General features: G+C 45.8%; 3 protein-coding genes across 4 annotated transcripts in view; 2 read left to right on the forward strand and 1 right to left on the reverse strand.

Moving 5' to 3' along the window:
* The first annotated feature begins 3,818 nt into the window (after positions 1–3,818).
* Positions 3,819–5,301, forward strand: Med11 (mediator complex subunit 11). The gene is made up of 3 exons (XM_015506008.2): positions 3,819–3,990; positions 4,203–4,333; positions 4,769–5,301. The coding sequence occupies exons 1-3, from the start codon at positions 3,906–3,908 to the stop codon at positions 4,904–4,906; spliced, it is 354 nt and encodes a 117-aa protein (XP_015361494.1). The 5' UTR covers positions 3,819–3,905; the 3' UTR covers positions 4,907–5,301.
* Positions 5,302–6,280: 979 nt separating this feature from the next.
* Cxcl16 (C-X-C motif chemokine ligand 16) lies at positions 6,281–12,240 on the reverse strand. Its single transcript, XM_015505984.2, has 5 exons — positions 11,768–12,240; positions 11,262–11,400; positions 10,903–10,985; positions 7,645–8,064; positions 6,281–7,193 (listed from the first exon to the last, which is right to left on the reverse strand). Exons 1-5 carry the CDS (start codon positions 11,832–11,834, stop codon positions 7,153–7,155), a joined length of 750 nt encoding a protein of 249 aa, XP_015361470.1. The 5' UTR covers positions 11,835–12,240; the 3' UTR covers positions 6,281–7,152.
* A 94-nt stretch (positions 12,241–12,334) lies between these two features.
* Positions 12,335–14,897, forward strand: part of Zmynd15 (zinc finger MYND-type containing 15) — a 6,266-nt gene continuing 3,703 nt past the window's right edge. For both annotated transcript variants that reach the window (XM_015505983.2, XM_048798328.1), the window contains exons 1-3: positions 12,335–13,667; positions 14,330–14,564; positions 14,654–14,809. In XM_015505983.2, coding sequence (XP_015361469.1) covers positions 13,082–13,667; positions 14,330–14,564; positions 14,654–14,809 — 977 coding nt within the window. In that variant the 5' untranslated portion in view covers positions 12,335–13,081. The remainder of the gene's footprint in view (positions 13,668–14,329; positions 14,565–14,653; positions 14,810–14,897) is intronic.

Genomic DNA, 14,897 nt, shown 5'->3' on the forward strand with positions numbered 1-14,897 from the left:
TTTTTATTACGAAAGCTCATGGTTCCTTCTGCTTTCTCACAACTCGACACTTCCTCTTCTTTCCAGCCTACATTCAAGATCATTAGATCAACCACTATCTTATCAGCATACTCAATTTCTTCTCCTTTCACAATTCTGCTTTCAAACCCCACCCTTGAATCTGTCCCACTATCTCCTGCCTCTTTGCACTAACAGGGAGCTGATAGGCACTAACTGGAGAGAAATCATATAACCACACTTATCATTCAACAAATATTTTTGAATACCTCCTAGGTGCCAACACTATGCTAGGCCCCAGGTATAAATTTAGGGCCACTATAAATTTATGGTCTCTAATCTAAGCTGAGATCTTGATACCTGATACCCTTTGTCCCTTCTCCTTGTCCCTGGTCACCTCCCTCTCCTGCTCCCATCCAACTATTCTCTACCTTCCTTATAAGGATTTCTGCTTTTCACAGACATTAGGCAGTGAGGATGAATGACTTCAACTTCCCACTCTACAAACACTGACATCTACACCAACTCTCCTACACCACCAAGGTTAAGATGCTTTTTTGGTTCAAAGCTAATCATTCCACCTGTGCTCACAGCTCTCACTTCCCTCCTCCTCAGAGACCTTAATTCATTGAACCAACCCTTCTCTTCAACCCCCTTTACTAGCTCTTCCTTCACAGTAAATAAACCCACACAATTCTTTCCACTGAAGGGAAGAAGAAAGGAGAAAGAGAAAGGAGGGAGGGAAGAAAACAAACTCCTCCACGCTTAGCTCTTTTTCACAGTAAAGTACATCTCTATTTTCTCTCATTTTTTTTTAAACTTATTTTTTTTTCTTTTTGTACCTGGGATTGAATCCAGGGGTGCTTAACCACTGAGCCACATCCCCAGTCCTTTTTTAATATTTTAGAGACAGGGTCTTGCTAAGTTGCTTGGGGACTCACTAAGTTGCTGAGGGCAGCTTTGAACTTGTAATTCTCCTACCTCAACCTACCTAGTCCCTGGGATTACAGGTATGCACTACCATGCCCAGCTTGTCTCTGAGTTGTCCTCAGAGACAACTACTTTCACTATCTTTAGATGTTTCTGTTGACATTTATCTCCACATCTCCAAATACTTTTGACTTCTTGATTTTTTTTTTTTAAGCATTTATGGCTTCCCACCATAGAAGATAAAGACTGAACCCAATCACCAGGGAACAACTTTCATCTTGCCCCAACTCCAATTCTCTCAAGGGAATTATATCCTCAGTTTGGATCAGACCAATATTCTATATTTAATTATGGCTATGCAAAGGTTATTTATGGTTGAGTCATGTGGTATATTATGATTACCTTTCTGTTCTTATGCAACTATTTCCCCTAAATAACTGACATTTTGAAATTTGCTTATTATCAGAATTTATCACTAATTCAGCAGTATACACTTCCAAAAAAAGTCTACATTTTGAACAATTCCAAAATTCATCTCTTTCATCTCCTTGAAGCAATCTCTCCAGGATCCTTCTGATGAACTAGCTGTTCTTTCCACCTGCTGGCCTGGAATTGCCTGGGCTGTAGCCCTTGTGTTGGTGGTATAGTGGTGAGCATAGCTGCCTTCCTGAGCCCAGGGGTTCCCATTTACCTCTCAAGAATTAAGGCTTACTTCCTGGATCCTAGATCTTCCCCTTCTGGTTTAACTCTAATAACTTCCTGAGAGGGATTGGGGTTGTGGCTCAGTGGTAGAGCACTCACATAGCACGTGCAGGGCCCTGGGTTCAATCCTCAGCACCCTATAAAAATAAATAAAGGTGTTGTGTCCAACTACAACTAAAAAATAATTTTTTAAAAAATAATAATTTCCTGAGAAAGGATGCATATAGGAGAAAAATTTTGAGAGCTTGTGCATATCAAAATGCCTTTATTCTGCCTGTGTAATTGAGAATTTGACTTTGTGAGTCTATTCTCTAAAAATCTATTATTTCATATCAATGGAACAATTGCTGGCCACCTAGGTAAGAACTGATTTCCCTGAACCTCAGAGACCATCTGACTAAGTTTTCTTCAATGGATGTGAGTAGCAGTGATATGAGTTACTTCCCTGAGACAGGTGAGCCTCCTCTGCATTTTCTCTCCCGGCTTCTGCCAGCTGCAACCCAGGAATGGAAACAACTATTTTGACAATGCAAACAACACATGCTCTAGAGTGTATTTCTCAAATTTTCTACGCGTACAAATCACCAGGGGATCATAAAAGAAACACTGGCTAGGTGCAGTGAAACAGGCCTGCAATACCAGCAGCTCAGGAGGCTGAGGCAGGAGGATCATAAGTTCAAAGCTGCCCTCAGCAACTCAGCAAGGCCCTATGCAACTCAGCAAGACCCTGTATCTAAATAAAATATAAAAAAGGGCTGAGGATGTGGCTCAGTGGTTAGGTGCCCCTGGGTTCAATCCCTGGCACCAAACGCGCGCATGCGCGCACACACACCCAAAAAAACCCCACAAAGTTGATTCAGCAGGTCTGGGTTGGGGATTGAGATTCTGTATTTCTAACAAGTTTCTAGGTTATGCCAATGAGGTTGGACTGAAGACCACACTTTTGAGGATAAGACCCTAAAGATGGCCCAGGTACACTGAAAGCCTTGGTCCTGTATGATTTGTGGAGCACTGAATTATCCATACCCAACTATTTTATGAGGAAAAAAATTAAGTGTGCTGAGTCATGGGAAAAAATGCAGTCACTGGATCCCTCCCCCTTCCCCAGTACAGGAGATAGAACCCAAGGGTGATCTACCATTGAACTACATCTCCAGCCTTTTTAAAAATTTTTTATCTTGAGACAAGAGTCTAAGTTACTCAGGCTAGCCTCAAACTTGCAATCCTCCTGCCTCAGCCTCCATAGTCCCTGAAATTACTGGTAATTACCACCTTAGTTTCATTCTTGATGATCTTCTGCAAGCTGTAGAGAATGATCTTTCCAAAAAAGGTAAATCTGGTCATAAAACACTTACTAAAATTCCTTCAAAGGTCCCCATATGTTTTCAGAATAAAGTCCAAATTACTTAGCTTACAAGTCTTTTCCTAACCTGGCTCCCGGATCCTGTCTCCCCAATGTCACACCTAACCACCACCACACTCCACTCAAACCCCTTGCCGGATTTCAAATGTGCTAGGCCTTTTCACATGCTTTTGCCTACGGTGTTTCCCTTTTCCACTCCCACTTCTCATCTAGTTAGCCCTTCGGGATTCAGTTCAAGCAGCATTTCCTCTTGGACTCCTTGTGATACACCCTGGGCATATCTCTAACAAAACATCTATCCAACTGTCACATGAGAGTCCGCCTCATTCTTCTTTAACTCCCCTGATCCTACAACATAGGTAACCAGAAAAGCAAAAAGAAAAAAGCTGGAAGGTGCCCGCAACAGAGAATAAATACTTCAATAGTCTGTATTGCGGCTGGACTCACAGTCAGAGAAAAGCCCTGGGGAGAATAATGTAACACTCACCAAGTCAAGTTTTCCTCGGGCGTGGTTGGCAGACAAAGGGCCCATGGCCATCCAGTCTGAAGGAATACCCTAGAAATCCAATCACCTAGCACCCAGGAGACGGTTATTCTTATTTTACAATTAAGTATGCTCAGCAAAACAGTGGCATGAAGGTGGACAGGTCTGAATGTTCTCAGACCAGGACCTATTTCAACATTACCCCTTACACAGGTGGTCCGCGGTGAAGGCGCAGAAGCGGCCAGACGCTGGACGCCCTGAGAGTGACACTAGTTCCCAGGTGGACCGAGTGCGCGCTGGGAATCCTGGGAATTGTAGTGTTCGCTACAGAGTTCCCTCTACGCAGGCGCAAGCCGACAGCCACTTCCGAGCCCTAAGCGTTGCACTAAGCAGAAGGACGGAATCCCGTGGAGGTTTCCCAAAGGCACGATGGCTACCTACAGCCTGGCGAACGAGCGATTACGCGCCCTGGAAGACATCGAACGGGAAATCGGCGCCATCCTCCAGAATGCAGGTTCGGAACGCGACGAGCAAAAGGCAGAGAGCCGAAAGCGAACCGGAGCTGCGCACACATGCGCCGACCGGAGCATCGGCGCGTGGTGGGGTGGGATTCTAAGCGCCTGCGCGGTAAATAGGGTGGGAACGTCCTTAGGGCGGGGCTATAGTGCCAGTCTCCGATTAGCCTCACCCATTCCAGTGAGCCCCGCCCTCTCCCCGCCTCGACAGGGACGGTGATCCTGGAACTGTCCAAGGAAAAAACCAATGAGCGGCTTCTAGACCGGCAGGCGGCAGCCTTCACCGCTTCGGTGCAGCACGTGGAGGCGGAGCTGTCGGCTCAGATCCGCTACCTCACCCAGGTAAGTATGTCTGGGATGTGTTGTGCACCTACCCCTTCTCCGCCTTAGCCTTAGCCGTAGGGATCCTCTAGTAGAGCATTAGCTGGACAAAATCAGGCCTCCCAAACTGGCGAGTTGACACCTTCTTTCCAGGACTTGTTTCCTCCTCTAAGAGAAAAGAATTAAGGGGGTTCCTTATGACCGCTATCACCATTTCCTAACGTTTATGTGTGCCAGGCATTCATTATTATCTTATAATACGACAACTCTAAAAAGTAGTTATTTTCACCACCATTTCACGGATGAACTTAACAGAAGTTAAGTGATTTGTCACCCACCTACCAGGCTGCTTAGCAGACCAAACTCAGGAAAGAAATGAGACAAGAAACCTGATACTTGGTTGGGGGTTAGGTAAGGGAGGTAGGGCTACACTGATCAGTCTTATCTGTCCTGTAGGTGGCCACTGGGCAGCCCCATGAGGGCTCCAGCTACTCTTCAAGGAAAGACTGTCAAATGGCTCTGAAGCGAGTAGACTATGCCCGTCTCAAGCTCAGTGATGTGGCCCGAACCTGTGAGCAGATGCTGGAGAACTAAGCCAAGGAGTGGATCCAGAGTGTGGAGGGAGATTATGACCTGCACTTTGGGTCAGAACTTAGAAGCATGCAGGATGGGAAGCAGGAACTGAAACATACATGCCCTGCTGGTCAAAGAAGACTTAAGACAAGGACCAGAAGTTGGAAATGGAGAAACTAAAACCCCATCTTACCCACAGCTGTGGCTTGACTCCTCCAGCAGGGTGTTCCTGCTTTGGATTTAGCAAGTTCAGGAGATGGACATTCAGTTGCCCAATCCATTTCCTCATGTCCATCATGCCCCTGCCCCAGGCTCCCAAAAACAGCCTAATGAAGATATGTTCTTCCTCATTGGAAGATACTAAACAAGAACTAAGGATTTTATTAATAAAAGCAATAACAATTTTTTAAAGGAAATCAGATTCTTAATTGGGGTATATTTGAGTGATGTGAGGGACTGAAGAAGTAAACCTGGCCTGAACTGCATCAGCACAAAGCCACTGAGGATGGAAAGTGGGAGAGCCCAGACCTTTGGTGTGGGGTTGGAGAGGAACCACTGGTATAGTGTGCAGGATACTTGTGACTAGGAGGAACCATCAGCAGCAAAACTGAAGACAGGTGTCACGGTAAGGGGCAAGGGCCTAAAGCAAATGTCTATAGAGAAAAGAGTCAACAATTCTAAAAAAAAAAAAAAAATTTTCAGTGCTAGGGATTGACCCAGGAATATTCTACCACTGAGGTATCTCCCCAGTCCTTTTTATTTTATTTAGAGACGGGGTCTTGTTTAGTTGTCCAGACTGCCATCAAATTTAAGATCCTCCTGTCTCACCTTCCCAAGTCACTGGGATTATAGGTGTGCACCACCACCCAGATCCTAAAAATAATTTTTATTTATTTTTTTTTTTTTATATTTCTTTTTAAATTTGTTCTTTTTAGTTATATATGACAATAGAATTTATTTTGACATATTATACATGCATTCTTTCAGTTGTACATGATATGGAGTTACACTGGTCATGTATTCATATAAAACATAGGGAAGTAATATCTGATTCATTCTACTGTCTTTGTCTAATCCAAATTACTTCTATTCTTCCCTCCCCATGCCCCTTATTGTGTATTAGCATCCATATATAAGAGACAACATTCAGCTTTTGGTTTTTCGGAATTGGCTTATTTCATTTAGCATGATCATTTCTAGATTCATCCATTTGCCAGCAAACATTTCAGTCTTTATGGCTGAATAATATTCTTGTGTGTGTGTGTGTGTGTGTGTGTGTGTGTGTATCACAATACTTTTATTTTTTGTCCATTTATCTGTTGAAGGGTACCTAGGTTGGTTCCAGAGCTTAGCTACTGTGAATTGAGCTACTATAAACATTGATGTGGCACATCATTATAATATGCTAAAAATAATTTTTAGTAGTTAAGGAGCACATATAGATTTTGTCTAAGCTATCATTATGTAGGATAAAAGGCAGATTTTATTTTCTTTTAGATTTTTTTTGGCATAGATAGGGATTTAAACCAAGGACTCACACATGCTAAGCAAGCACTCTACCACTGAGGTACATCCTCAGCACCCAGATTTTATAATATTGATTTTTTTTAAGGGGGACAAATTTTGCCTGGTACAATGGCGCACACCTGTAATCCCAGCAGTTTAGAAGGCTGAGACAGGAGGATCACAAGTTCAAAGCCAGTGTCAGCAATTTAGCAAGGCCCTAAGCAACTTAGTGAGACCCTGTCTGTATGTAAAGTTTAAAAGGACAGGGAATGTGGCTCATTGGTTAAGCACCCCTAGGTTCAATCCCCCCCCAAAAAAGGGGGGGCAGGGAACAACATGCCTCTAGTCCAAGTTGCTCAGAGGCTGAGGCAGGAGGATCCAAGTTCGAGGCCAGCCAATTTACAGAGTCCCTGACTCAAAAATAAAAAAATGCTGGGGATGTAGCTCAGTGGTAGAGCACTTGCCTAGCATGTTTGAAGCCCTGGGTTCAGTCCCCAGTATGAGGGTAGGAGGCTAAGAAAGTTCATTGATTGGTTAGTCATATTAAACATTGAATATAGTACCTTATATGTGTCAGAAGTTGTATTAATTAATAAAATATAAAAACAAACCAACTTTAGGCTCACAAGTTGTAGATGGACACATACTTTCATTTTATGTATTTTTATGTGCTGAGGATTAAACCCAGAGCCTCACACAGGCTAGAGAGGTACTTTACCACTGAGCTACAACCCCAGACCACACAAGCTTCATTTCTTGGCTTAGGCATTGAAGACTGTTGCCACAGGTGTATAATGCAAACCTGAAAAGGATAAAGAAATAGAGATGAGCTCTGAGATCAAAGGGAGTTGGAGAAGTGGATAATAATTTGAACTGGGGAGTCAGACTCTAAGACATCTAGGGCCTGGTATATAGTAAGTTCTCAATAGAGGATTTGTAAATTTATTGAATGGTCCTCACCCTTTTCCACAAGTTCATTTCCCACTAGCCTAGTCCAGCTGCCATCTCCTTGATGTTGCTCCAAGCATTGCCTGACTTTAAAGTCCAAGTATTGGTCCCTGGGCCCATGGTGACTTCCCTCCCTCTCTACTCCATAGTCTCTGGCTGACTCTTCCTGTGTTCTGTAGCACAGGAAATGTTAATATTTGTGTGCCAGGGTCAGGTTTCTAGCTACCTGAGAACTACCAGGGGCAAGAGTCCTGCCAGGAAGGAATCCTGGATCCCTGGGGGAGGGATTCACAAGCCCAGTTTACCTGGAGAGCACTGCAGAGACTGTTCCCTCCTCCTCTTGCACAACACATAAAGGAGGACTCCAGTGAGAACGAAGACAATGGCCAGGAGGGACGGCACTGCCACCATGACTGATTTGTTAATTGCAGTGCCTTCCATTTCTTCCTTCTGCCTCTGTTTCTCTCCATCCTTAAACCCAATTCCCAGATTATAACCCACAGTGAAAGTGGTGGTTTCCTTTAGGTGAGTGAACTCTTTGTCCAAAGGCAGCACTCCTGATGGAAACTTGAATTGCTGGGTAGACTGCTGAGTAGGTGGCAGGTACATCTGGGTAGGAGTGCTCGTATCTGGAGGTGCCAACTCTGTGGGCTCAGGAATTGGAATGCTGGGAAAAAGTAAGTGCTCCTGGTTGACCCGACTCTTCCAATGTTCATATCCACACTCTGAAGAGGAAAGAAGTGAGGAGCAGGGATATCAGGGAATAGGTGAAAAGCAGACAGAGGTACAGGAAAGAAAAAGTGGTAAATTTCCTCATTCATCCCCCAAATCATGGCTGACACCCCTATAAAAACCAAAAAAAAAAAAAAAGATTAAAGCTGGGTGTGATGGCATACACCTGCCATCCCAGCAACACAGGAGGCTGAGGAAGGAGGATTACAAATTTGAGACCAGCATCAGCAATTTAGCAACCCTCAGAGACTTAGGGAGACCATGTCTCAACATAAAAAATTAAAAGAACTGGGGATGTATCTCAATGAGAGAGCACTCCTGAGTTTAACCCCAATGTATCCCCCAAAGAAATTAGATATTAACAAGAGAAAAGCATAACAAATGTATTTAATCAGTTTTACAGGGCATGGGAGCCTTCAGAAAGAAGACCCAGATTCAGGAAAAAATATTTTTGTCCTTAGATTGAAGAATGGACAGTTATGTAGAAGTATGTACAAAAAGGGTATGATCTAGTGGTGATAAATGGGGTTGGAGGAGACTAGCAAAGCTTGCCTATTCCAATTCTTCTTGGCCTCCCAGTATAGGGCAGGACCCCTATGGAAGGAGAATATTATGACTTATTTTCAGATGAGGTAGGTCATAGAATTCCTTTAGGGAACACAGAAAGATGGTGGAAGGTCAGAGTGAGCTTGCTTTGGCAGTTTCTCAATTGTTAAGGGGCCATGGTTTGGGGTATGGTGTCCCAAGCCTCAACAAAGGGAAGGATAGTAGGTCAAGGACAACATCAAGGGGACAACTGAAGGCCAAGAGAGGGAGGGAGACAGCAACAGCTGGGAAAGGCAGGGGACAAGGAAGTTCGCAAACCCCAAGATAGAACAACTGAGACAAGTGAATGTTCTGAACTGGAGAATCAGGAGGCTTGGGTTGTACACTGAGCTGTGCCACAAAACAGCTGTTTGACCTTGCCCCTCATCTCTAAACTCTCTGGGACTAACTTCTTTCATCTGTCAAATGAGTATAATTGTAGTACCAAGGGCCAGGGTAGCTGTGAGGATTAAAGAAATAACAGGTCTATGTAGCCTGAAGGATTATACTTCACAATTTTAGGTAGGACATCAAAGAACATTTTGTATTTAAATAGTTGTGTATTTATTTCAAGAGCAAAATACAATCAGCACATCAAATATGTGACTTCAGTCAGGTGCAGTGGTGCACACCTATAATCCCAGCAATTCAGGAGGCTTAGGCAGGAGGATCATGATTTCAAAGCCAGCCTCAGCAATTTAGGAGGCATTTAGCAACTCATTGAGACCCTGTCTCTAAATAAAATATTTTTAAAAGGGCTGGGGATGTGGCTCAGTGGTTAAGCACCCCTAGGTTCAATCTGTGGTACCAAAATAAATAAATAAAAATATATAGTGACTTCACAGGTGACATTTTTTAGGATAAATTGTTAAATAACTTTTTTTTGCAAAACCAACTTGTGTACATTTATGATTTATTCACTTCTATATGCAAAATATACCCCCAACAAACAGCAGTGAAATTTTGAACTCTACTTAATAATATACAAGCTTAAACATTTTGGGATGAAATGTAACCATGCCTACAACTTAGGTTGAAGTGCATCACAAAGTCAGCCGCTGTGAGACACAAATTGAGGCAGGATCACAAGTTCAAGATCAAACTCAGCAATTTAGCAAGACTCTCAGCAACTTAGGGAGACCCTGTCCCAAAATAAAAAATAAAAAGGACTGGGGATGTAGCTCAGTGGTAGGGCCCTGGGTTCAATCCCCAGTACCAGAAAAAGAGAGAGACAGAGAGAAGAAATCCATCAAAAAATAAGATGGATCTAAAGAAAAATGAGGAAGTGCCCCTGGGTTCAAGAAAGAAATAGAGAGAGAAAGGCAGGCAGGCAGGCATCAAAAAATAAGATGGATCTAAAGAAAAATGAAATTGTAGGAAAATGGATGGAAGACTTGAGAACATTATGTTAAGCAAAACAAACCAAACTAAAAAGGTCAAGGGCCATGTTTTCTGTCATACGTGGAAGAGGAAAAAGGGAAATGAAGGGGGGGGGGTCTTATAAAAATCAAAGGAAGATCAGTACAACAGAAGAAAGGGACCAGGGGGATGGAGAAGGGAAGGGCAAGGGGAAACACTGGGCAGTGAAACTGGCCAAATTATATTATTATATTATGTACATGTGTGAATATGTAACAACAAATCCCCCACCATTATGTACAACTATAATGCACCAATAAAAATGTAGAACAAAATTTTTAAAAAATAAGATGGGTTAATGATAGAGAAGGATATGCAATAAGCTAATACAGTAAAATGATGTAATCTCAATATTGTGAATATCACATATGGTAAATATTTGCTTTATATGTGAGATATAGGTATATATAAATCAAATATTGCAGTCTAGGTGAACATATCATTGTTCATTGTACAATTCTTTAAATTTTTATATATGTCTAAATTTTCATAATTAAATATTGGAAAATGAAAATAGTGCCTTCAAGTGATTTCAAGGAAAATACAACAGTGATTATTTTAAATATGAAAACGTTTTATATGATAGTGATTTCAAGAAAAATATTAAGTACAAAATATCACATGAGGTAGAATTGGCAAAAAAAAAAAAAAAAATCATGAAGGAGCTGATAAATGATGTTTGGTAGGTGTGGACTTAAGCGAAAGTACTTTGGCCAGAATCAGAAGCTTCAAGGATGTAGTGTCTCGGCTTAAGGGCAGAGGCGAAGGAATTTATAAGGTGGAAAGCTGCCGTGCCCAAAGTTGAGGAGGAAAGGCAAAGTTCTCACCTCCGCGATCAAAGCAGCTCATTAATTCACGAACCCTTGGGTCTTTCATGCTCCCACATACGTTCTGTCTAATTAGCTCAAACCTGCAAGAAACAGAACCTGGTCTCAGCAGCAGCACCTTCCCCACCTTCCCTCATTCCAAAGACATAACGTCACCCAAAGAAAGTTGTTTCTGCGGAGACTGGAAATCCCCAGTGAAGTGAAACAGAAAAAAGATGGTGCAGAGAGTTAGAAGGAACAGAACTCGGAGATGGGGCAGGATTCACCCCGAGGGGGTTCGCGTTTGACCAGAGAGGATTCCTGGAGACAACTGGCAGGGACGGACAGTTAGGCGCTGCCAGCTGGGTGAGGGAGATTACCAGATGTGGGTTCGACAGTCACGGTAGGCTCTCAGGTTTCTTCGGTAACGATTCATGGTTTGCAAGGGTATTGGGTTATTAAATGAAATTCTTTCATCACAGGGACAGCTTCCAGCGACGCTGCCTTCGTTGCCATCTCCTGAACGGGATAGAGGCGATCGTACCTGTTCTCAGGCCAAGAATCTCCCACTGCTGGTACTTAATCTACTTAGTCTCCAACTCATTGTCCCATGCAGCCTCTCCCCCTAGGCCTCGGGGGTCTGACCCGCAGCCTCAACCCACACATCACACACCGCACCCCTCCAAAACGTCCATAATCCCACCAGGACCCCATTGTCTCCAGCCTCCGTTCCCAATCCCAAGCAACTTCCCCATGTCCCAATCGCCTTGGGAACCCTGCAGCGCCCCAGTTCTACACTCAACACCGCGGCCCTAGTGTCCCCTTCCCTAGCGCATTCTCTTCCCGGGACTCCAGGCTCCGGACTACGAACCCGCTCCAGACTAACCTGGCAGAATCAGCAGCACTAGCAGAAATAGGAGCTCGGGGAGCAGGAGTCCCGAGCTCGGTCTCATCTCCGGGTTCGGGGGGGAGTTTAGCTCATAGGGCTGCCTCTCCCTGACTCCGGATCGGAGAGTGTGACGTCCAGCTAATTGCTCGATGGCTTTCGCTTCCTTCCCCCGCCCGCCTCAGGTTCTGGAGAAGACTGCGGGGGGCCGTAGGTGCCAAGTCTCGGCTGGGGAGAGGGCGCGAGGCGGAGGCGGCCTTCCGCCCAGCGCTCGCGCCGTCCCGAACCGACCTTTGGTCAGTATTTCCGAGCCCGTGCCGCGTCTGCCACCTGCGACAAGGAAATCCCCAAAGCGGAGCTCCTTAGCCGCGTGCCTAACCCAGAGTGGAGTGAGGGGGCGGTCAGGAATGTCCGACGAAACCGAAAGAAAACTCAGACTTCGGGGTGAGACGAGTCTGGGTAGGCGGGCAGTTACTATACGGGATGATCGAGTTCGGTTCAGGGATGCCAGCCCCTCTGGCCGCCACAGGCCAGTCCGCGGACCTGTGAAATGGACGAACGGCTAGACTCCCACCTGCTCCAGCATGCTTTCACTTCCCCGGCTCCTCAGCTCCATCGCGGCGGGATCCACTCTGCGGTGCGCAGAGGTGAAGCGGTCAGAGGACTCAGGCTCAGCAGCGCACGCACTGGCTAGGGCAGCCACCCGCCAAGACACCCAGTTGGGGGGGGGGCGTGACCACCCGAGGGACTGGCCGTGGGCTCGGGCAGCCCTGACGTCACGACCGCCCCCCACCCGAGGTATTTACCTTCGAAAAGTAGTGGCGGCTGCAGGTACCGGAGGAGTAGGGCGACCGGGTAGGGCTAGGTCTACTGGGGCTCACGCCAAAGTCCAAGGGATGCCTCAGCTCCTATTCCCTCTTCCCATACCCCATAGATCAGTGGGTCTTCCTTCCTCACAAGCCCTTCCCTATAGGATTAACTCTACCTCATCTCTACCTCTAATTAAAACCTTACTTTAGAGAATTTGAGTACCCAAATTTTGAGCTCAAAATACCACCTCATCCCTGAGTACTCATCTTCAACGCTAATAGCTCACTTTCCAATCCCGCTCCTCCTCCACCATTCTCATCCCAATCTCCCATCCTCATTCCCAAAAACCCTACTCTCAGCTCCTAATATTCATCCATAGATCCACCCTAAGTGACCTTCAAAACCCCATTCTCGCCCATTTAGTGACCCTGCCCCAAACTTTCTCAATACTACCCTATTACTTCCTATGCTTAGTCTGGGCCCAGGCCCTGTGCCCCTGAAGACATGGAGTTTGTGTCTGGATACCGCGATGAGTTCCTTGATTTCGCTGCTCTCCTCTTTGGCTGGTTCCGCAAGTTTGTGGCAGAACGGGGGGCTGTAGGGGCCAGCCTTGAGGGCCGCTGGCGACAGCTGGAGGCTCAAATCAGAAGGCTGCCCCAGGACCCCGCCCTTTGGGTGCTCCATGTCTTGCCCAACCGTAGTGTGGGCATCAGCCTGGGGCAAGGGGCAGAGCCAGGCCCTGGACCAGGCCTGGGGGCTGCCCGGCTCCTGGGAGATGAGCTTCCACTCCACCTTCAAGACCTGAGCCCCTATGTCAGCTTTGTCAGCCTAGAGGATGGGGAGGAAGGGGAAGAGGAGGGGGAAGAAGATGAAGTACAAGAGAATGGAGAGGAGGAGGGTGCAGGCACAGAGAAGGTGGAACCACAGGAGGATGGGGAACCGGCCACTACCAGTAGGGAATCCCCTCAGGAAGCCAAGCCTCCAGGGGAGCCAGAGGAGGCTGAACAGGAGGCATGTGGTGAGGATGGCTGCCGAGATTACAAAGTGGAGGATGAAATGGGACCTGAGAAGAGAAAGGAACGCAGGAGTGGTAAGAACCCAGGGCCAGCCTGCCCTATGTCCTGCCCAGCCATCCTCCCCTTATGAGGCCATCCCCTCTCACTCAGACTCAGCTAGGGGTCACAAACTGGTGGCCTTTGGATCATCTGGCCCAAAAAAGTGTTTTCATCAACCACAGTGTTTTTTGTTTTGTTTTGTTTTTCAAATCAACATTTAAACATTGAAAGTGATGAAAATCCAAAAGTATGACCTGGGCACCAGGGTGCATGCCTATAATTCCAGCAACTCGGGAGGCTGAGGCAGGAGGACTGCAAGTTTGAGGGTGTCAGCATCTTAATGAGGTCCTGTCTCAAAATAAAAAATAAAAAGGGCTGAATATGTATCTCAGTAGTAAAGCACCCTATGTTTGATCCCCATTACCAAAAAAGAAGAAAACCCCAAATCCCCAGAAGTCTAGATTTATACTTCCTTAAGAAAAATCTAAAATTCTGACAGTGTGCCTACATTTCTGCATGTGGCAAATTCTGGTACTGTGTAGTAACAGTTGCCTTAAATGAGGCAGGGCCTCTCTACCTAGGCTCCTTTACTCACTGAAGTTACTTGCCTAACCCCCACAGCATTTGAGTTTGATACTCCTGTCCCTGTACATCTGTGTTCCCTATTGTCTCTCCCAAATTTTCTCTCTTTCCCCAGAGACTGCCCCTCTGCACCTTTCCTGCCTCTTACTGGTGACGGATGAGCATGGCACCATCTTGGGCATTGATCTGCTAGTGGATGGAGTCCAAGGGAATGCAGGCAGGGGTTCAGGAACTGAGAACTTAGCTCCTCGGGCCTATGTTCTTCTCTGCCACAGCATGGCCTGCCCCATGGGCTCTGGGGACCCCCGAAAGCCCCGACAGCTTACAGTGGGAGATGCTCAGCTGCATAGGTACAGAAATCTGGTATTAGAGGATGGGGAGGTCTAGGGCCTGGACACTGGAGGCCCCTTACCCCATCCTGATGCCATCTCCACTTCAGAGAACTGGAGAACCTGGTCCCAAGGCTGGGTGTGAAGTTAGCAAAGACCCCAATGCGGACATGGGGTCCTCGGCCAGGCTTCACCTTTGCCTCCCTTCGGGCTCGAACCTGCCATGTTTGTCACAGGCACAGCTTTGAAGTGAAGTTGTCACCCTGGTGAGTAGCCCACAAAGATGGGGTCTGAAAAAAGACTCTTAACAGGGAAAAAAAAAAAACAAAAACAAACACCCCCCCCCCCCCCCCC

This window comes from Marmota marmota, unplaced genomic scaffold, assembly GCF_001458135.2.
Source record: "Marmota marmota marmota unplaced genomic scaffold, marMar, whole genome shotgun sequence".
In the NCBI taxonomy this organism is placed as follows: domain Eukaryota; kingdom Metazoa; phylum Chordata; class Mammalia; order Rodentia; family Sciuridae; genus Marmota; species Marmota marmota.